General features: G+C 43.6%; 1 protein-coding gene across 4 annotated transcripts in view; it reads left to right on the forward strand.

Annotated features, from left to right (window-relative positions):
- Nucleotides 1-9,047: 9,047 nt before the first annotated feature.
- LOC138743690 (A-type potassium channel modulatory protein KCNIP1-like) overlaps nt 9,048-21,351 on the forward strand; it is a 160,922-nt gene continuing 148,618 nt past the window's right edge. For 3 of the 4 annotated variants that reach the window (XM_069899288.1, XM_069899289.1, XM_069899286.1), the window contains exon 1: nt 9,048-9,405. In XM_069899288.1, the coding sequence (XP_069755389.1) occupies nt 9,342-9,405 (64 nt within the window). In that variant the 5' untranslated portion in view covers nt 9,048-9,341. The remainder of the gene's footprint in view (nt 9,406-21,351) is intronic. The other variant, XM_069899287.1, reaches the window with a different exon arrangement.

The following is a 21,351-nucleotide window of genomic DNA, read 5'->3' on the forward strand; positions in this document are numbered from 1 at the left end:
GGACTGCACGCCAGGTGGAGGGTAGATTATCAATGTCGTTAGTCTGTGGTTCAGCAGCTCGTTTAATTCATTGGATGTGGCTCCATCCCTTTTCTTTCGTTCGTACAGCAGTGTCTGTAATCAAAAGTACACAATAGGGGCCATCCCAGACAGGTTTTAGTTGGTGATCTTGCCATGCTTTTACATATACCCAATCACCAGGTTTAATAGAATGAATAGGATACTCCAGGGGTGAGCAGTAACAGCTGCATGTCTATTTTCTCCGTGAGCGCAGCCTGTTTGTCAGCTGTTTGTTCCTCTGTGTTTCAGGACTGTCACCAGTTTGATGGCTTCGTACATGAACTACAGCTATTTCCTCAGGTAATGTAAGAGCATCTAGAGATTGGACAATTAAGTTTTCATGGATCAACTTTTGTCCTTTTCCAGTTATCATTCCCTGCTCTTTCCAGATCTTCCCAAAGGTGTGCACTACAACAAAAGCATACTTTGAGTCTGTGTAGATCGTGCCCACCTTGTTCTCTAGACCCTGGAGAGCTCTACAGAGGGCATACAATTCACAAGATTGTGCTGACCAATGACCGGGAAGGCGACCGGCTTCAATCACTACTCCTTCTTTCCCATCCACTACACTATACCTGTTGTGGCGAGTGCCATCAATGCAATGAGAAGATCCATCAATAAACCACCTTTCACCCTCCTGTAAAGGCTCAGCGCTTAAATCCTCTCTAACTTTGGTCTGTAAATCTATTACCTCTAAACATACATGCTCTAACTCATTTATGGTATTGTCAGAATTTGGAGAAACCAAGAAAGCTGCTGGATTGTGTTCTTTATTCGTAATCAGGGTCAAATCATCCCTATCCATTAGGATCGCTTCTTATTTTAAAATTCTAGAGTCTGTGAGCCACCTTCCAGCACGTTTAAGAGAATATTGCGGACTGTGTGGGGGTGTGAACTATCATCGGGGCACCAAACGTAATCTTTCGTCCTTCCTCAACTAAATTAGCAGTGGCTGCGATGGCTTGCACACATTCTGGCCAACCATGACAAACAGGGTCTAAAACTTTTGACAGAAAAGCAACTGGCTGTCTACAGCCTGCCCTCTCTTGTGTTAGTACTCCGGTGGCTACACCTCCTTTCGCATTGGTATATAGGTAAAATGGCTTATTTAGGTTGGGTAAAGCCAACACTGGGGCACTAATAAGGCGCTGTTTCACCAAGTTAAAATCTTTAATCTCTTCCTCTGTCCAGACAACAGCTTCGCCCCCTAGAATCGTGAGTTTATCATAGAGAAATTTGACCAGGCTAGAATAATTTTCAATCCAGATTCTACAGTATCCCACTAAACCAAGGAATTTCCTAAGTTCTTGGGCATTCTTGGGAGGTGGGATCTGTAGAATACCACGTATCCTCTCTGGACTTATTTTCCTAGTTCCCTGACTTACCAGATGACCTAAGTATTTAACTTCTGATTGAACAAATTGTAATTTGGATTCGCTCACCCTGAGACCCTTATTCTCCAGAAAATTCAAAAGTTCTACAGTATACTGTTTAACTAATTTGTACGTTTTTTCCATAAATAACAAATCATCAACATATTGTATCAACTGACAATTCTCTCTCCGAGGAGCCTCATCTAATATTTGTTCTAAGACCTGGCCGAATAAATTTGGTTATTCTGTAAAGCCCTGGGGAAGGATAGTCCACCGGTATTGATTCTTGCGTCCAGTAAAAGGATTTTCCCATTCAAAGGCAAACATGTCTCTGCTCTCTGTTGCTAATGGACAGGTCCAGAAAGCATCTTTGAGGTCAATCACACTAAATCATTCACTATGGGGATCGATTTTACCCATTATTGTATAGGGATTAGGTACAACCGGGTGACAGGTGAGAATAATTTTGTTCAGCTCTCTCAAGTCCTCCACTAATCGATAGGTTTTTGGACAGGTAAAATTGGGGTATTCAAAGGTGACATACAAGGTTTGAGCATACCATCTTTCACCAACTGGTCAATTACTGGCTGCAGCCCCTTTTGGCCAGCCATCGGAATTGGATACTGCTTTCGTCTAATTACTTGCTCAGGATCTTTTAGAGTAACTTGCAGGGGAGGAATATCTAACACTCCTCTATTGCCTCTTTCTGCCCATACTCCAGGATTTATTAGTCCTCGATCTTCCTCGCTTAATACATACAATTGAACCCCGATACCCGATTCCTGTGGTCTGGTGTCGATAGCCAATTGGTCCTGTAAATCTCATCCTAACAAACAAACTCCAGCTTGGGGAATTAGTAAAATATCCTCTGTTATTATCTTTTCTTCCATTTGTATTCTTGCATCGCTTAATACAAGGACCGTAAAATCTCTTCCTCCTACTCCTGAAATCATCACAGTCCCCTCTATCTTAACACCCTCGAGTGGTTGTAAAGTACTAGACCGGACTGCCCCAGAATCTACTAAAAATACCATCTTGTCACTGTGGGGTCCTATGCTTCAATTTACCAATGGTTCTCCATGCAGCCCCACGGTGTGTATTGACTGAGAACCATGACCCCCCCTATTCATAATCTGTTTCCATCTGTCGGACTCTGGCTTTAGCCTACCCTTAATTTAGTCTATGTGTCATCTGAGTCCAGCGTGTTCGGTAAATGAAGTGACAAGGAGAATCAGTTTATTACACAGCATAAGAATAAAGCTTAACAGAGCTCTGGTTCAGTCATTAGTTCATAGGTCACCTGCACAGTGAGCTATTCCCCAAGACTGACCTCTACTGTCCAGTCTCTACAGTTTATATAGCTCAACCTTATACAGAACAAAAGTTGGCTTCCTTTGCTAGATTTCATTATCATACAGAACAAAAGTTGGCTTTCTTTGCTCGATTTCTTGCATAAGATTTATCACGTAATTTCCTGCTCTGCAGTTATCTGGGGTGTAGAGCTCCCATCTTAATCCTCAAGGTCAGAATATCCTGTTGTTTTGATCAGAAATTAATTCATACCCCAGATATTTCTAATTATTTATTTGTTCTCATCTGGCCATATTCTTCTGTTCTACTCAACACCTCCTTCTGTCTTAGCTTCTTACTGACAATCTCTGTCAGATACTTTTTGTTTGTGCTAATCAACACCTCCTTTTGCCTTAACATTCCTACTAAATTGTTTCATACATATCCTCTCTTTTGTATTTTTGGAGCAGGCAATTCTAAACCTACTGTAATCAGCCAACTTTGCTACATACTGTGGCTGCCCTTACTTACATTACTCTTTCCCTTCACCATGAGGTAAATATTAAATTGTTACATAGTACTGGATTCATGTGTACAAACTGAATAGTACATAAGCATATATTCTACATATTTTCTATGATTAATTAACCCCTATATTCCAACACATCAGTCGTAAGGTCGCGTCTCCCTGGCTTGCATTGGGCATTCTCTCTTAAAATGTCCCTCCTTTTACAATGGTAGCAAACTAATGCTCCTGTTTCCCAATTCCTACCGGGATTACTATGAGGTCCCGGGAACAGTTGCCGTCCCCGGAATTCCCCTCTACCCTTGCCCCTGCTCTGGTCTCTACTCTCCCACTCCCGGAGCTCCTCCCAATGTCCAGGAGCTGGCACACAGCCCCTACCCTTTCCTTGCTGTCCCTCCACGACTTCCTTGACTGCCTGCATCAAAATCTTAGCCTTTCCTTTCTGTTTATTGGGCATTCTCTCTTAAAATTACGCACCTCCGTACTAGTCAGGGGCACATTTACAAAACCGAGACCCCCTCCCATGGGAACTTCCCGTAAAGGTCTCATCCAGTTAATTTCTGGCTTATCCTCTCCTTTATAATGTCTAGATTCCTGCTCTCCGGGAAATGAATCAAAGGGTTCTTCTCTTCCCTCCCGGAGGGTCTCACACTGTTTTGTATCAAAGTCTCCTCCCTCTCTTGTCAATTGAGGTGGTAATCTAGTACTTTGTGAACAGGTCATCATACTACCCCTACTTTCTTCTCCCTTCTTTAGCTGTGGGGGGGGGGAGGGGAAGGTGCAGATGGGTAGGGCATAGGAGAGAGGGGAAAAGATGGGAGCGTGCATAGGAAGAGCATAAGGTGGAGGAAGGGAATGTAACACATCCTATCCTTGTGTTTCAGGGACAAAAGGTTCCTCATCCTTCTTGTCCTTACATTCTTTTTAATTCAAAACCAGTTGATCAACCGATCCACTGAGCCAGCAGGCTGCATACTCCCTGCTCTCAATATTATCTCTTTGGTTTTGATAGAGCCAGATGTTCAATGCCTGACACATCCAGTCATCCTCAGATCTGAGCTTTGGCCAATATACCGAACTCACTTTTGTCGGACTTTTAACCCATTCCAGAGAGCAATACCTGACCATGGTCAGTTTGTCTTTCCCACAGGTTCTCCCCGCACCCCAATCAGATAGCATTAATCCTAACGGACTTTGCTTGGTTATCTGATCTTCCCATCCTTCCTTAGGACTCTCTTCCTTGCTACTCACACCTCCCATACTAACAGGTAAGTAAAATTTCTCTTACCAGGATCCAGTAGCTATTTCTAGCATGCTTCCTTAACGTCCTCTCGTTGTTTGTTCTCAATACCTCTTCTCGGATATCCCTCGCTTCATCCACTAGCCAGTCACCCTTCATCCGTGAGTCCAGCTGAATCAGCTGGGGTGCACCTACCCCCGTCGTCGGGCACTCTGTCAGTGGAGGGAGTGGGATCCCGGACGAGCCCCCATTTGTTAGAAACAGAAGTACCTTCACAGAAATTGCTCGAGACAAAAATTGAGAACAAAGAACATTTATTATACAACAATGCAAAGTTGGGTGCTTCCCCTTACCCTGGGAATACACATATACACTGGGGCTCACCCAACTTTTATACAGTTGATTTCAGTATAGGAATACCCTCCCCCTTACATTCTTCTGCCTCCTGGATGGGTTTGGCATTAGGCAATCCTGTCTGCCTACGTGCTGTTTCTGTGAATTTGGAGGACCAGGGGGTATCCTGTCGGTATCCCATCATGTTATTGTCCTTATTCACAGTTTCCTGACTCTCAGGGCTGACTAACTTCTTACATGCAGAACTTGCTAATTCTGTCTAGGGCTTACTAATTACATATGCAGAACCTGCTAATTCTATCTAGGGCTAGAAGACCCTTATCTTATTCAGACTAACTTTACTTCCTACATTCTAATATCTATTCTTATCCTATTCATACTGGCTTTATTCATTACACATATATCTATACTAGTTTCCTCATCTTCATATTTTTATATCAGTTTTACTCATCTCTCACAATCCTCACTTTTCTTTTAGATCAGTGTTACTCATCTCTCACAGTGTGTATATTTAAGAAAAGTTCTTTGGTTCCCAGTTCAATCTCACTTCTCATTCTTCCAAGTTCTCTGGTTGCAGGCAATTCTTCTACTGTGCACAGAATTTAACATATATAAAGTTCACCAGGCTTTGGTGCTACAAAGGTAAATGTTTACTGCTCAGGAAGGTTCTCGTAGAGTTTGCAGAGAGAGAAATTTGTTGTTCCAGGATTTCCACAACTGAGGTACCACCATTAGTCACCTCAATGTCTTGCTGATGAAACTTGTCCCATCAGAGTTCTCCAGATGATAACCTCTTTCTTTCAGGCTATCACAGAGTACCTTTCTGTTCCACTTATTCCAAGACAGATAGCACTTCCAGCCATCCACAACTCTGGAGAGCAAGCTTCTCCTGCTTGTTTCAGTTGTCTGTCCTTCTGTCTCTCTCTCTCCAACTGCCAGAAAGCCCATGTGACTCTCTCACTTCCAAAACCCCTGACCTTCTCCAGCAAACAATAGGATTTATTCTTCTTGGTCAAGCAGTTGCCTTTAGGTAAACAAAAACCCAGGTGTGACCTTTCTGGGCACTCTGTCAAAACCCTTGCAAAGAGCTTTTAACAGCCAGAACGTCTCCTGCTTGTTGCTTTAATGACATAATTTCAATTAGCACCTACTTGTGAAATGTGCACAGCATTCTTCATAGTTTCTGTAAAGTTACTGATTATGAATTCTTCAATATTTCAAATAAGATCTGTTTTAAAGTGTCTGTATGTATGTAACCTACTCTAATTTTACCAATTTATCTCCCAAATATTCCATTGCAATACAATATTTGTTTCAATCATTGCCCATTCAAGTACCAGAATTTTTCTTTCAAAACTTGAATAATACATGAATTTCTTTGGAAAGGTATGATGTCAAGAATTGGTTTAAGAAAATTAAGGTGGAAATTTGATCAGGGTGGACTAAGACCACCAAATTTTATGAATTATTTAAAGCAGCTGAATTGAGGTTTTTGTCCTCCTGTTATCAATGGAGTGAAAAACCAGCTGGGATTCAAATAGCAATGAATAAAATTCTTGAAACTATTCTGGATTTAATTTGATATCAATGGAAAAGTGAGTTGTTTAAGATTTTTCCGTATTGAAACATATTTTTAACATATGGAACAGAATTCATATTGAAAGAGGAATTAAAAAAGATCAATTACCAAAAATGTTAACAAAATCAACATTTTCCTTTGACTTTGAATAATTGTTTATTTGACAATTGGTAAAGTAAAGGTATGCAGAGGATAAAATATTATTTCTTAGGATTTTTTTCTTAAATTAAAAGATATAAAATATTTCTTTTTTTCTTTGGCTTGGCTTCGCGGATGAAGATTTATGGAGGGGGTAAAAGTCCACGTCAGTTGCAGGCTCGATTGTGGCTGACAAGTCCAATGCGGGACAGGCAGGCACGGTTGCAGCGGTTGCAGGGGAAAATTGGTTGGTTGGGGTTGGGTGTTGGGATTTCCCTCCTTTGTCTTTTGTCAGTGAGGTGGGCTCTGCGGTCTTCTTCAAAGGAGGTTGCTGCCCGCCGAACTATGAGGCGCCAAGATGCACGGTTTGAGGCGATATCAGCCCACTGGCGGTGGTCAATGTGGCAGGCACCAAGAGATTTCTTTAGGCAGTCCTTGTACCTCTTCTTTGGTGGACCTCTGTCATGGTGGCCAGTGGAGAGCTCGCCATATAATACGATCTTGGGAAGGCGATGGTCCTCCATTCTGGAGACGTGACCCACCCAGCGCAGCTGGATCTTCAGCAGCGTGGACTCGATGCTGTCGGCCTCTGCCATCTCGAGTACTTTGATGTTAGGGATGAAGTCGCTCCAATGAATTTTGAGGATGGAGCGGAGACAACGCTGGTGGAAGCATTCTAGGAGCCGTAGGTGATGCCGGTAGAGGACCCATGATTCGGAACCGAACAGGAGTGTGGGTATGACAACGGCTCTGTATACGCTAATCTTTGTGAGGTTTTTCAGTTGGTTGTTTTTCCAGACTCTTTTGTGTAGTCTTCCAAAGGCGCTATTTGCCTTGGAGAGTCTGTTGTCTATCTCGTTGTCGATCCTTGCATCTGATGAAATGGTGCAGCCAAGATAGGTAAACTGGTTGACCGTTTTGAGTTTTGTGTGCCCGATGGAGATGTGGGGTGGCTGGTAGTCATGGTGGGGAGCTGGCTGATGGAGGACCTCCGTTTTCTTCAGGCTGACTTCCAGGCCAAACATTTTGGCAGTTTCCACAAAACAGGACATCAAGCGCTGAAGAGCTGGCTCTGAATGGGCAACTAAAGCGGCATCGTCTGCAAAGAGTAGTTCACGGACAAGTTTCTCTAGTGTCTTCGTGTGAGCTTGCAGGCACCTCAGATTGAAGAGACTGCCATCCGTGCAGTACCGGATGTAAACAGCGTCTTCATTGTTGAGATCTTTCATGGCTTTGTTCAGCATCATGCTGAAGAAGATTGAAAAGAGGGTTGGTGCGAGAACACAGCCTTGCTTCACGCCATTGTTAATGGAGAAGGGTTTAGAGAGCTCATTGCTATATCTGACCCGACCTTGTTGGTTTTTGTGCAGTTGGATAATCATGTTGAGGAACTCTGGGGGGCATCCGATGCGCTCTAGTATTTGCCAAAGTCCTTTCCTGCTCACGGTGTCGAAGGCTTTGGTGAGGTCAACAAAGGTGATGTAGAGTCCTTTGTTTTGTTCTCTGCACTTTTCTTGGAGCTGTCTGAGGGCAAAGACCATGTCAGTAGTTCCTCTGTTTGCGCGAAAGCCGCACTGTGATTCTGGGAGAATATTCTCGGCGACACTAGGTATTATTCTATTTAGGAGAATCCTAGCGAAGATTTTGCCTGCAATGGAGAGCAGCGTGATTCCCCTGTAGTTTGAGCAGTCTGTTTTTTCGCCTTTGTTTTTGTACAGGGTGATGGCATCACGAAGGTCCTGAGGCAGTTTTCCTTGGTCCCAACAAAGCTTGAAAAACTCATGCAGTTTGACATGCAGAGTTTTGCCGCCAGCCTTCCAGACCTCTGGGGGGTGGGGGGGGGATTCCATCCATATCTGCTGCTTTGCCACTTTTCAGTTGTTCAATTGCCTTATATGTCAGGGGTTTCTATGAGGCTCTAAAGGCTGTGTACGGCCCCTCACCCCAAGTCCAAAGCCCGCTGCACAGCTCAGACGGCAAAGTCCTCCTCAGCGACAAGATCTCCATCCTCAACCGATGGTCAGAACACTTCCAATCTCTTTTCAGTGCCAACTGCTCAGTCCAAGATTCCGCCCTGCTCCAGCTCCCTCAACAGCCCCTAAGACTAGAGCTGGATGAGGTCCTCACCCAGGATATAAAATATATATAATACAATTTTTGCATATTATCAATTAAAAATGTATTTGAAAAAATGTCTCCCTAAAGAAAGTCAATTTGAAGATATAATAAAGATACATTTGTTGTTAAGAAATTTATTACTAATTACAAGACTGTGAAGAAAAAAGATAAGGATCTTTGATGTACGAAAGAAATAGGAACATTTTTGCATCCAGTGTTGTCTTGTGAAAAAGTGGAAATGTTTTTGAATGAACTGAGTTTATTTTAGGGCAAGGGAATGTCTGACCCCCGCCCCCCTCTCCTCCCCTCCCTCCCTCCCTCTCTCCTCCCCTCCCTCCCTCTCTCCTCCCCTCTCTCCCTCCCTCCCTCCGCCTGGGGCCGTCGGACCTGTCGCCTCCCTGCATTAGCGGGGGAGAGGGGACGCTCTGGGCGCTGTGGGCGGCCGTGTACCGGTGGCCTGGGCGGGGGGCTGGAGGAGGCAGTGTCCGGCCGCTGCGTCAGTCTCCGTACGGCGCTGACGGCTTGTACTGTGTGGCACGGGAGGAACAACGAGCGGACCGGAGCCGGAGACCATCCGGATCAGACCAGCGCTCAGTCACCGGATCGGGGTCTCGAGGTGCCCGCGTCCACAGTGGCAGCAGTCGGTGGCCCGTCCAGCCGAGGATGGGAGCGGTGATGGGGTCCCTGTCCCTGCCGGCCAAGCAGAGAAGGGGAAGGCATTCAGCAGGTAAGAGCCGAGCAGTGACTGGCTCCGGGCCGGGCGGCGACGTGTCTTTTTGCACCCCGCTGGCGGCCAGCGTGCCGATCTTACGGGCTGGGAGGGGGCTGGGAGGGGGCTGGGAGGGGGCTGGGAGGGGGCTGGGAGGGGGCTGGGAGGGGGCTGGGAGGGGGCTGGGAGGGGGCTGGGAGGGGGCTGGGAGGGGGCTGGGAGGGGGCTGGGAGGGGGCTGGGAGGGGGCTGGGAGGGGGCTGGGAGGGGGCTGGGAGGGGGCTGGGAGGGGGCTGGGAGGGGGCTGGGAGGGGGCTGGGAGGGGGCTGGGAGGGGGCTGGGAGGGGGCTGGGAGGGGGCTGGGAGGGGGCTGGGAGGGGGCTGGGAGGGGGCTGGGAGGGGGCTGGGAGGGGGCTGGGAGGGGGCTGGGAGGGGGGAGGGAGACGCCTGATCTCCAAATGGGGGAAGGGGGTGGAAGGCGCCTGATCTTCCTCAGGAGGGAGCTGATCTTCTCGAAGTTGGGGGGAAGGCGCCTGATCTTCAAGTGGGGGAAGGCGCCTGATCTTCTCTGTGGGGAGGGGAAGGTGCCTGAACTTCTCCAGGTGGGGGGGGGGGGGGGGGGGAAATGCGCCTGATCTTCTCCAAGTGGGGGGGAAGGTGCCTGATCTTCCCCAAGTGTGGGGGTGTCTTCCCCGGTGGGGGCTGATATTACCGGGGTGGGGGTGGGGGGAAGGCGCCTGATCTTCTCCAAGTGGTGGGGAGGCACCTGATCTTCCTCAAGTAGGGGGGGGGTGTCTTCCCCAGAGGGGGCTGATATTACCGGGGTGGGGGGGAAAAAGAAAGGTGCCTGATCTTCCCCAGGTGGGGGGGGGGTGTCTTTCCCGTGTGGGAGCTGATTTTACTGGAGGGGTCGCCTGCATCTCTACTGTCCAAAGGCTAGAACCATGGGTGTTGCTGATTCCAATGACGCCTGCCAACTTGAGCTCCAGGGGTCCAAGCTGGCCCATGCTGCAGTGCAACTTTACCCGCAGGATGGGGCTGATTTCCCCCAAAAACGCCTTTTGTGGAAATGCGAATTTTCTTTTCCAAGTTGGTCCAAAGGGAGGAACTGTGACCTGCATCCGGTTTGTCACTGTCGGTTGGTCCACAACCCCGTGTTTTAATTTTGCTTTCCCCGACGGTTTAATACAATGGGGGAAATCGCTGGGTCCCGGGGCACTGGGTGCGGAGTTCCTGGACCATCTAGACTGCGGGCAGGTCATGGCACCATTGAGGAATTTTGCCGCTACACGGGCAATTCCTGCCCCCCGATTTACCCTGCAGGACCCCGACAACTCTTTGGTACCGGAAGAGTTTGTTGTCGGTCATCCACTCGACTGCACATTGCACTCAGGGACTTGCTGTCTAAAAAGGCGTCCGTTCTAAATAAACATTGATTTTCCCCAATTCCCATGGTTTGTGCATGGTTAGAAACTGGTGTGTGTTCTTTGAGCTCAAGCCATGTCACTGGCAGCTGAGATAATCAAGACCAACCCAAGCCAATGAACTCCTGGCGGGGGATCAGGAGGGGCAGAATTATTGGCAGAGTTTGGGTCTTCAGGCTCCAGACTCAAGTTGATAAAAACCATGAGGGGCATGAACTGAATGCTCAGACTTTTTCCCAGGATAAATAAGGCAGCACAATTCTGGCAGATGGAGTGAAATGTTGGCAAATGTGAAGTTATCTACTTTGGAAGGAAAAATAGAAGATCAGATTATTATTTAAATGACAAGCGATTATACTCAACAATCTAATTTTTCTCAACTTCACACCCATAACATTTTTTTCCTTACAACCATGTACCTATCTGAGATTCTTTTGAATGTCCCTATTGTACAAGCCTCCATCATCATGAAAAGGTGCTGGCTGTCCACCTCATCAAAGACCTTCATAATCTTATACACCTGTGTTAATTCAGCTCATCATCATTCCAAAGAGAAAACCCCTAACTCTGCTAACCTTTCTTCATAAGACATGTTCTACAATCCAGCCAATATCCTGGTAAATCTCTGCTGCACCCTCTCCAAACCATCTATATATTCCTGTAATGAGGCAGCCAGAACTGAACACAATCGCCTTAGTGTGGTCCAACGAGAATTTTGTAAAACTGCTTTTGAACTTAATCCCCAAACTAATAAAGGCCAACACATCATATATCTACTTAACCATTCTTTCAACTTGCACAGCATCCTTGAGGGATCTATGGACCTGGAACCCAAGATCTTCTGTTCCTCCACACTGTTAAGAATCCTACCGTTAACCACATACTCCACTTTCTAGTTCAAGCTTCCGAAATGCATCACCTCACATCTATCTGGATTGAACTCCATCTGCCGTTCCTCTCCCCAACTCTCTTGTCTACATCGTCAATCATGTTACAACCTATGACAACCATTTACACTATGTAAGGATAATGTAGTTTAATACATGGCTAAAGAGATGATGTAGGAGGGAGAGCTTCTGATTTCTGGATCATTGTCTCTCTTCCAGGGAAGATGGGACCTGTTTGCAGGACAGTTTGCATTTGGACTGGAGGGTGACCAATATCTTTGCGGACAGACTTATGGATAAGAGTTTGAAGGGATGTGGACAAAATAGAGGAAAGTGGGACCAGCCCAGAATGCCAATTTAGTCAGCACAGAAAACTGATAAGAAGTTCTGTTTACGAGATTAAGACTCCTGGATGGTAATTTGTGTCTCAGGTCCTAAGCTCCAGGATATCTCTGATCAGGTTTCAAGAGGCAAGAGGTCCATGTAGGAACTAAAGGGAGATGAGTTCCTGCAAAGTGAGTTCAGGGAATTTGGTGCAAAGTTAGAGGTCAGAACCTCCAGGGTTGTGATCTCAGGATTGCTACCTATGCCATGTGCTGAGGAGGTGAGAATTAGGAGGATAATGGCTAAAGAAATTATGCAGGATTTCTGGATTCACTGGGCTCTTTTCCAGGGAAGATGGATGTATACTGCTGGGACAGTTTGCATCTGAACTGGAGGGGGACTAAGATCCTTGCAGGAAGGTTTGCTAGTGCTGCTGTGGGGGGCGTAAACGGGATTTGCAGGGGGGTGGGACCTAGAGTGCCAGAACAGATAGTGCAGTGGTTACGGGGGAAAAAAATGATGTTAAGCCTGTTAACAAGAACAGTAATCAAAAGGCTGTGTGTGATGGGCATAATGTTTTGAGTTGTGTCTATTTCAATACAAGTATTGCGCTGGATGGGTCACGTCTCCAGAATGGAGGACCATCGCCTTCCCAAGATCGTGTTATATGGCGAGCTCTCCACTGGCCACCGTGACAGAGGTGCACCAAAGAAAAGGTACAAGGACTGCCTAAAGAAATCTCTTGGTGCCTGCCACATTGACCACCGCCAGTGGGCTGATATCGCCTCAAACCGTGCATCTTGGCGCCTCACAGTTTGGCGGGCAGCAACCTCCTTTGAAGAAGACCGCAGAGCCCACCTCACTGACAAAAGGCAAAGGAGGAAAAACCCAACACCCATCCCCAACCAACCAATTTTCCCCTGCAACCGCTGCAATCGTGTCTGCCTGTCCCGCATCGGACTTGTCAGCCACAAACGAGTCTGCAGCTGACGTGGACTTTTTACCCCCTCCATAAATCTTCGTCCGCGAAGCCAAGCCAAAGAAAAAAATTGTAGGAAAGGTAGATAAGTTTAAAGCATTGGTTGGCAGATGGAATTATTACATTGTGGTCAAATCTGCAGAGAGAGCAGTTAGCTCCAGGAAACAACTTAGTAATAGGAGGTGATTTTACTTTTCCACAGACTGAATGGGACTTCCATACTATAAAACGGCTGGATGGAATGTTTTCAACAAAAATAGGTCCCAACTAAAGAGGGTACAATACTGAATCACCTATTGAGGATCAAAACAGGAAGTGTGTGCAAGGGAACATTTGGATTCAATGATCATATAAAAAATAGGAGCAGCAGTCGGCCTTCCAGCCTGTCGAACCTGCTCTGCCATTCAATGGGATCATGGCTGACCTGATGAGAGGCTCATCTCCACCTACCTGCCTTCCCCTCCCCATATCCCTTAATTCCCCTACTATGTAAAGATATATCCAACCTTGTCTCACGGCAGATTATGTTTGTATTGTATATAGATACATTTTTGGGAGAGATATTGGGGAAGGTTTTTTTAGTGTAGGTCGCATACAAACACTTCAAATCAGATCTCATTTAAAATACAGGAGCTCTGCTGAAGCCAGGCAGGGCAGCTCCAGGAGGCCTTTGCAAAAACTTTGGGGAGTGCCCAAGAGACTTCACTAATGGATTGTCGTTTTGAAAAGCAACAAATGAAAGAGATCGGAGGAGTAGTTGGGAGCCACAGGCTGTCTGGACATGAGGGTCATGTGGTTTTTGCAAGCAGAGAGAGTTGAACAGCTTTTTATCTGTGTGTGAGAGAGAGAGAGAGAGAGAGAGAGAGAGAGAGAGAGAGAGATCAGTTCTGGATTGCTACAGTCACCAGCAGTAGCTGGGACTGGAACTGGACAAGCTGGAAAGCTTGTGGAAAAACCCCATTTGAAAGACGGGTTGTGAGGGCTTAGTTCAGCCTGGTCAAAGTTCTTGTGGTCCATACAAGAGGAGAGGACTGGCTGTCTAATCTTTCACTTGAAATAAAGGAAATGAAAAGGAACTCTGGTGACCTGAAAGAAAGAGGTTATCATCTGGAGAACCCTGAGGGGGCAAGTTTTTTCGGCAAGACACTGACATGGTCGATTAAAAGCAATCAGTTTGTGTCCAACGAGCAATAAATCTCTTTCTGAAAACTGACAATAACCTTCCTGAGCGGTAACCATTTACCTTTCAAGCACCAAAGTCAGGTGAATTTCATAAATGTTAAATTCTGAACACAGTATAAGAATTGCCTGCAACCAGTGAACTTGGAAGTGAGATTGGACTTTGAATCAAATAACTTTTCTGAACTTACATACACATTACATACACGTGCTTAGAATTAGAAGGGGGTTAAGTTAGGTTAGTTAACAGTGAAGTTAAAGTTTGATCCTGTTTTCATGTTTAAAGGTAATTAAAAGCGACTCTAGTTTAAGTAACCATTTGTCTTGATGAATATCTATGGCTGCTGGGTTTTAGGGTTCTCTGGGCTTGTAACACAAGTATTTGGATAGCCAGATACTGATTAGGGATAGACTGCATGGCTTTGTGTGTTGTAGGTCATGTTTAAGCAACCTTATAGGTTTTTTTGAGGAGGTTATAAGGAAAGTTGATAAAGGAAAGGCTATGGATTATTTAAAAAAAGCCTTAGTATGGCCTTTGTCAAGGTCCCACATGGGAGGTTAGTCAGATAGGTTCAAACACATGGTATTCATGATGAAATAGTAAACTGGATTTAACAATGGCTGGATAAGAGAAGCCAGATAGTAGTGGTGGGACTGGAGGCCTGTGACAAGGGGAGTGCCTCAGGGATTGGTGCTATTTTGTAGTTGTTTTTTGTCCATATCAATGATCTGGATGATAATTAAATTGGATCAGCAAGTTTGAAGATCACATTAAGATTGGAGATGTTGTGGACAGAAGAAGGTTTTCAAAGCTTGCAGAGAGATCTGGACCAACTGGAAAAACGGCAGATGGAATTTAATGCAGACAAGTAGTGTGATGTAGGACAAACCAAGAAAGGACGTACGTACACAGTAAATGAGAGATGTGTTAGAACAGAGGGATCTGGGGATACAAATTAGGGTTAGGGTTCCCTGAAGGTGGCATTGCATGTGGACAGGGTTGTAAAAAAAACTTTTGGTGTCTATGTCAAAGTATTTATGAGTTGGGATGTTATGTTGAAGTTGTTTAAGACATTGGTGAGGCCAAATTTAGAGAATTGTGTGCAGTTTTGGTCACCTAACTACAATAAGATAGAAAGATTGCAGAGAAGACTTACTTTGATGTTGTCCAGACTTACACGGAAAGCTTAAACAGATTAGGACTTTTTTCTCTGAGGCATAGAAGAATGAGGTTTGATGGAGGTTTTTGAATAGGTAGGCTTTTTCCACTGCAGGTAGATGAGATATAAATCAGAGGACATAGGTCAAGGGTGAAAGGGAATAAGTTCAGGGGGAACTTCTTCATACAAAGAATGGTGGGAGTGTGGAACGAGCTGCCAGCTAAAGTGGTGAATGCAGGCCAAATTTTAACATTTAAGCTTGAAAGTCTGCATGCACGGTGGTTGAATTAAAAACACAATGGTGGAGAAACTCAGCAGGTCAAACAGTGTATTTTATAAAGCAAAGGTAAGGATACATAATTGACATTTCAGACTTCAGCACTTTGTCAACGTTTGGCTAGGTACATGGATGGGAGAGGTATGGAGGCTATGGACTGGGGGCAGGTCAGTGGGGCTAGGCAGAGAAATGGTTCAGGACAGACTAGAAGGGGCTTGTTTCTGTGCTGTAGTGTTCGATGTTTCTAAATATACTTACTGATGTAGCTTCCAATGCTTCATTGGATAGATTGCATAGATTCCCCACCCTCTGGGAAAAGCAGTTCCAGGTGGAAAATCCACTTTGAAGGTGACCTCCTTGCTCTCTCGATCAAAGCAAACATCAAAATAATTAAGCTCCTCAGAGAGGAAGGCACAGCTGGAAGGGGGCACAGTACTAGATGCTTTATACTGTAGTCTGTAATGATCTGCACCAGGGGTCCAAGGAGTTGAAATGTTCTTCGACCTTTTGTTTGTATTAATGTTTAGCCTGAGAGATTTCCCTCCTTTGGATGGCCCTGGCTGAGCTGTAAGTCTCCCACTCTCCAGAGCTGAAAATGTAAAACTACAGATAGACAATGTATAGAATGGGCGGCCAGGCGGTTTATGCAAAGAATGGAGTTTGCTGGTCTGGGATATGTTTCGTAACCACTTAACTGAGAAGACTAAAAGTAGATTAACACTACATAATACTTACATGGTCGTTATCCCGGGTGGTTTGAAATCTATATTGCAACCTCTAGATGTCTGTTTGAATAAGCCATTCCAAGACCATGTGCGTGAGGAATGAAAAATACATGGATGTCAAGTGCAGAAAAATCATTCTCAAAAGGTGGGGCAATGTGTGCTGCATCACTTGTTCTCTATGACTTCATGCTCAAGAGATGGGACAAAGTTAGAGACTGTGATAAAAATCATTTAAAAAGTGGGTTATCTCTTGTGCAGTTAATGGGATGGAAGATGATTTATTGTGGGACACTGATGACGAAGCTGAAACTGCCTGATCAGATATAGACTGGGACCCATATGATGACTGTTTGAATACCCATATAATGACTGTTTGAATAGTTTGAATATGCTTGCTGCCATCTTTGCCTCAGACCATGATAGCAAGAGTGATTTTAAAGGATACTAAATGTCATTGTTTTTCAATAAAAATTTAGTTTTATTATACTGGTAGCATGAACATTTGTTGCTATTGGTTTATTTTGGTTTTTGCAAGGGTCGACTTGTATGCCAATCAGCAACAAGCAGTTTTTTGAGTTGAATTTAAGGTCTCAAAAATGTATGGCGTATGTCAACCACCCCCTGCCCCCATTTTTGAGAGATTTATGAAGGTTTGAAGACTTGACATATATGCCGAAATATACGGTAACACCCCCTCCCTCTGTGGTCAATCAAACCGTCTCCTGCATTCCTTCCATTTCTTGGAGTTTTGCCCTCAACCACCTCTCTCCAAACAGAATAGGGAGAGGGTTCCTCGTCCTCACCTTTCACCCTACCAGCCACTACATTCAGCACATCATCTTTCATCATTTCCACCAGCTGCAATTAGAGCCCACCGTCAGACGCTTCTGTCCCTCCGCCAGATGCGTCTGCTCACTAACAATGCTATATCATCCAAGTCCTTCATCTAAATGGCCATCACCAGTGGAACCAGCACTGGTCCCTGCAGCTCACTACTGATCACAGGCTCCAATCTGAGTCAGACTTCTCCACTAAAACCCTCTATCTCCTACCACCAAGCCAATTCTAGATCCCAGCTCTCCCTGGACCCCAGACCTTAAAGACCACTGATGGGCATTCCATAACCCCAAAGGACATTGTAACCTCTGTAACCTCTCCAGTGTGGAGCAGCACAGATACATCAGCTGAGTGAGAATTGGAAGTGATCAGGAATTTGACCTAATGCTTGGAACCAGCCAACTGGTTAATGTGTTGTCTAAGAACTCACACATATGAATTCAAGATGAAAACATGGTGTCAGAAGTGAGATGAAAGAAATACTTTAAAAGGTAAAATCTAAAGTCAACGGATCAGTGAAGAGAAGCCAACATAGTAAAAAATGGAAGGATTACATCCACCAGAGAAACTTCAGCTGACAGATAATATGGCTGAAAATTGGAACAGATTTAAACAATATCTTGGATTGTATTTAGTGGCAGTCGGAGCTGACGAGAAAAGTGATAAAGTGAAAGCATCAGTTTTCTTGCATGTCGTGGGTGATGAAACCCTGGAGGTGTATAATAACTTCATATTTGCTGTTGAAAGAGACAAAATGAAACTGGGAAAAATAATGGAACAATTTGAGGCATACTGTATACCTAAATGTAACATGACATTTGAGAGGCACAGATTTTTCGCATGTACACAGAAAATGGAAGAAAGTATTGATCAGTATATGACTGAATTGAGAAAAAGAAGCAAAACATGCGAATTTGGTGGACTGACTGACTCGCTGATAAAAGACAGAGTTGTGTGTGGTATTCCAGATAATAGTCTAAGGGACCAGACTGCTAAGAGAGCAAAATCCAGAACTGGAAAAAGCTATAGCACTCTGTAGGGCTACAGAAACTCTTAAAAACGCAGGCAAAAGAGCTGTTCAGTGAAACTAGCTGTAATGTGGATGCAGTGAGCAAGAATAGACACAAACTGTTTATCAAAAAATGCGCCAAAAGGGAAAGAGAGGTGTGGCCAGCGAACAGAAATGAAAGGGGCAATCGAAAGCCATGTCGTCGATGCGGTACACGACATCTACCAAAGAAAGGTGCCCAGCATATGGTAAAACATGCTATATGTGCAACAAAAGCAACCATTATGCCTGTTGCTGGAGGAACCAAGTGCAACAAAGCAAGGTTCATGCAGTAGATGAAAGGGAGGTAGAGGAATTTTATGTAGATGTTGTGACTGAAAACAAGAAAGAAAACAGAGACTGGATGTTGAGATTAAAAGTAAGTGACATACATTTCAGTTAAATTAGATACTGGAGCACAAATTAAAATAATATCAGAGACTAATTTTAAGAAGATTAGACCGAGACCAAAGATGTATGGAATAAAAGTGAAGGTGACAGGATATTCAGGTATTGATATACCAGTGCAAGGAGAATGCATGGTCAAAGTGAAACACAAGGACAAAGAACATATGCTAGCATTTATCATGATACCAAAGGATGTACAGGCCATACTAGGTTTAACAGCCTGTGAGAAACTGAACCTGGTAAAAAGAGTCCTCATTGTGGAAAGTGAAGGAGACACAGTCTATGATGAACTCATGAAAGAGTACAATGACCTATTTCAGGGTCTAGGCTGCCTTCCAGGAGAAAACACGATCAAAGTGGATAAACATGTGCCACCGATAATATATCCATGCAGAAAAGTTCAATTTGTGCTTCAAAAGCTACCAAAGGCAAAGTTGGACAGGATGGAAAGCCTGAACATGATTCAGAGGATAGATGAGTCAATGGAGTGGATGAGTTCACTCGTCATTGTGGACAAAAAGAATGGTAAGCTTAGAATTTGCTTGGATCCAAGAGATCTAAACAGAGCAATAAAGAGAGAACACTTTAAGCTTCTGACACGTGAAGAAATTGTGACACGGTTTGCAAATGCAAAGTTTTTCAGCAAGTTAGATGCATTATTAGGATTTTGGCAGTTGAAATTTTATGAAGCAATTCAAGACTGTGCACGTTCAATAGTCCGTTCGGCAGATACAAATTTTTAAGGTTACCATTTGGAATTGCCTCAGCTCCTGAAGTGCATCACAAAACTATCCATATGGTCTATAAACACCTGGATGGAGTTGATACCTCAGTGGATGGCATCATAGTATGGGGAACCATGAGAATGGAGCATGATGAGAGACTAAGGAAAGTGCTGGAAGCAACAAGGAAAGCAAATCTGAAGATGAATAGCAAGAAATGCCAGCTCGGGTGACAGGAGATATTATTGGCAGTGAGGGCATCAGACCAGATCCCAGAAAGGAGTTTGCCATTGGGAATATCCCAAGGCCACAATTCAACAAGGATGTACAGAGGTTTAATGGAATGGTCAACTATATGGGTAAATTCTCATTAACGGTACATAATTTAAATTATACAATGATTGAATATTTACATCAATCATTATACCCAAATACTTGACTTTATCAGTCCAACGAAATTTAGTAATTTTTGCATCAGAAATTGGTAAGATTAAGGCTGATTTGATTAAGTGGAAGATTTACCTTTGTCATTAGTAGGTCGAGTAAATTGTATTAAGATGAATGTTTTTCTGCAAATTCAGTATCTTTTTCAGTTGATTCCTTGTCTACTTTCAAAATCTTATTTTCCAGGACTTAAATAAAGTAGTACAAGAATTTTTATGGAAGGGGAAATTAGCTAGAGTAGCAATACATAAATTGACTTGGAAATATGCCTTCGGAGATTTACAATTGGCTCATTTTCAAAATTATTATGAAGCAGCTCAATTAAGATTTATTAATTGTATGTTGGATGTTTCGTATCCCCTTAGTTGGGCTAGGGTAGAATTGGCTGGTATTTCAGAACCTTACTCACATCATTTTATATTTAAGTGGAATTCTTGTTTTATTACAGAGATATAATGTTCGGATTTTAAAACATTTTTTAGAGATTTGGACTAAAAGGAATTTATTGATAGGTACGAAAGTTAAAATATCAGTTCAGGCTCTAATATATCAAAATAAATTGATTCCTTTTTCATTGAATAATAGATTTTTAAGAGAATGGCAGATTAAAGGAATAAAGTTGTTGCAGGATTGTTTTGAAGAAGGTGAATTTTTATTGTTTAATCAACTTAGAGAGAAATTTGGAATTTCAGTGAATTCTTTATTTGTGTACTACCAAATTAGAGCATTAGTGAAAGATAATTTTGGAAGAGAAATGAAAATTCCTAAGTTAATGAAATTTGAGTTTTTGATTTCTCATTCATTAAATAAGGGTTTTATTTCTGACATGTATGCATTGTTGTAAGACACTATGGATAAAATAAATTTAGATAAATCTAGGATTAAATGGGAAAATGACTAATTTGTGATATTAATGAGGCCAATTGGGAGACAATGTGTTTTGATGGTGCTTAATGTAAGATATAGTATGGTTAATTATAATTTTTTGCATCAGTTATATCTGACCCCTGAGACATTGAAAAAATATGGATTTAGTAATTCAGAACTGTGTTTTAGATGTGGACTATGTGTAGGAACATTTTTACATTCAGTCTGGCTTTGTGATAAGCTTCAATCATTTTGGCAAAAAATTAGGAAATTTCTTCAAAAGTTGTTTAAGATCCATTTTTTGCGAGATCCAAAAAAATTTTTGTTGGGTTGTATTGCCCCATTTACTGATTTGGGGTTGGACAAGTTTCAGACAGCTTCTCTTCGTCTAGCATTGCCTGTAGCACGTAAATGTGTTGCGATTTCATGGAAAGATGAGGCTGAGTAACTCGTTGGCAGAATGAGTTGAGGTCCTGTATTTATATGGAGAAAATAACATATAACTTTCATGATAATTATGACTTTTTTATTAAGATGTTGTCGCTTTATTTGAAATGTATGAGTTTAGTAATATCTTAAATTCTTGTATGTGTTTATGATGTTTTTTGTATGCTTCCCTGTGGAGTTTGCTGAGGGTGGTTGGAGGGGGGTGGGTTAGTTGTAGTTTTTCATTTTTATATTATG

Source organism: Narcine bancroftii, chromosome 9, assembly GCF_036971445.1.
Source record: "Narcine bancroftii isolate sNarBan1 chromosome 9, sNarBan1.hap1, whole genome shotgun sequence".
Taxonomy (NCBI): domain Eukaryota; kingdom Metazoa; phylum Chordata; class Chondrichthyes; order Torpediniformes; family Narcinidae; genus Narcine; species Narcine bancroftii.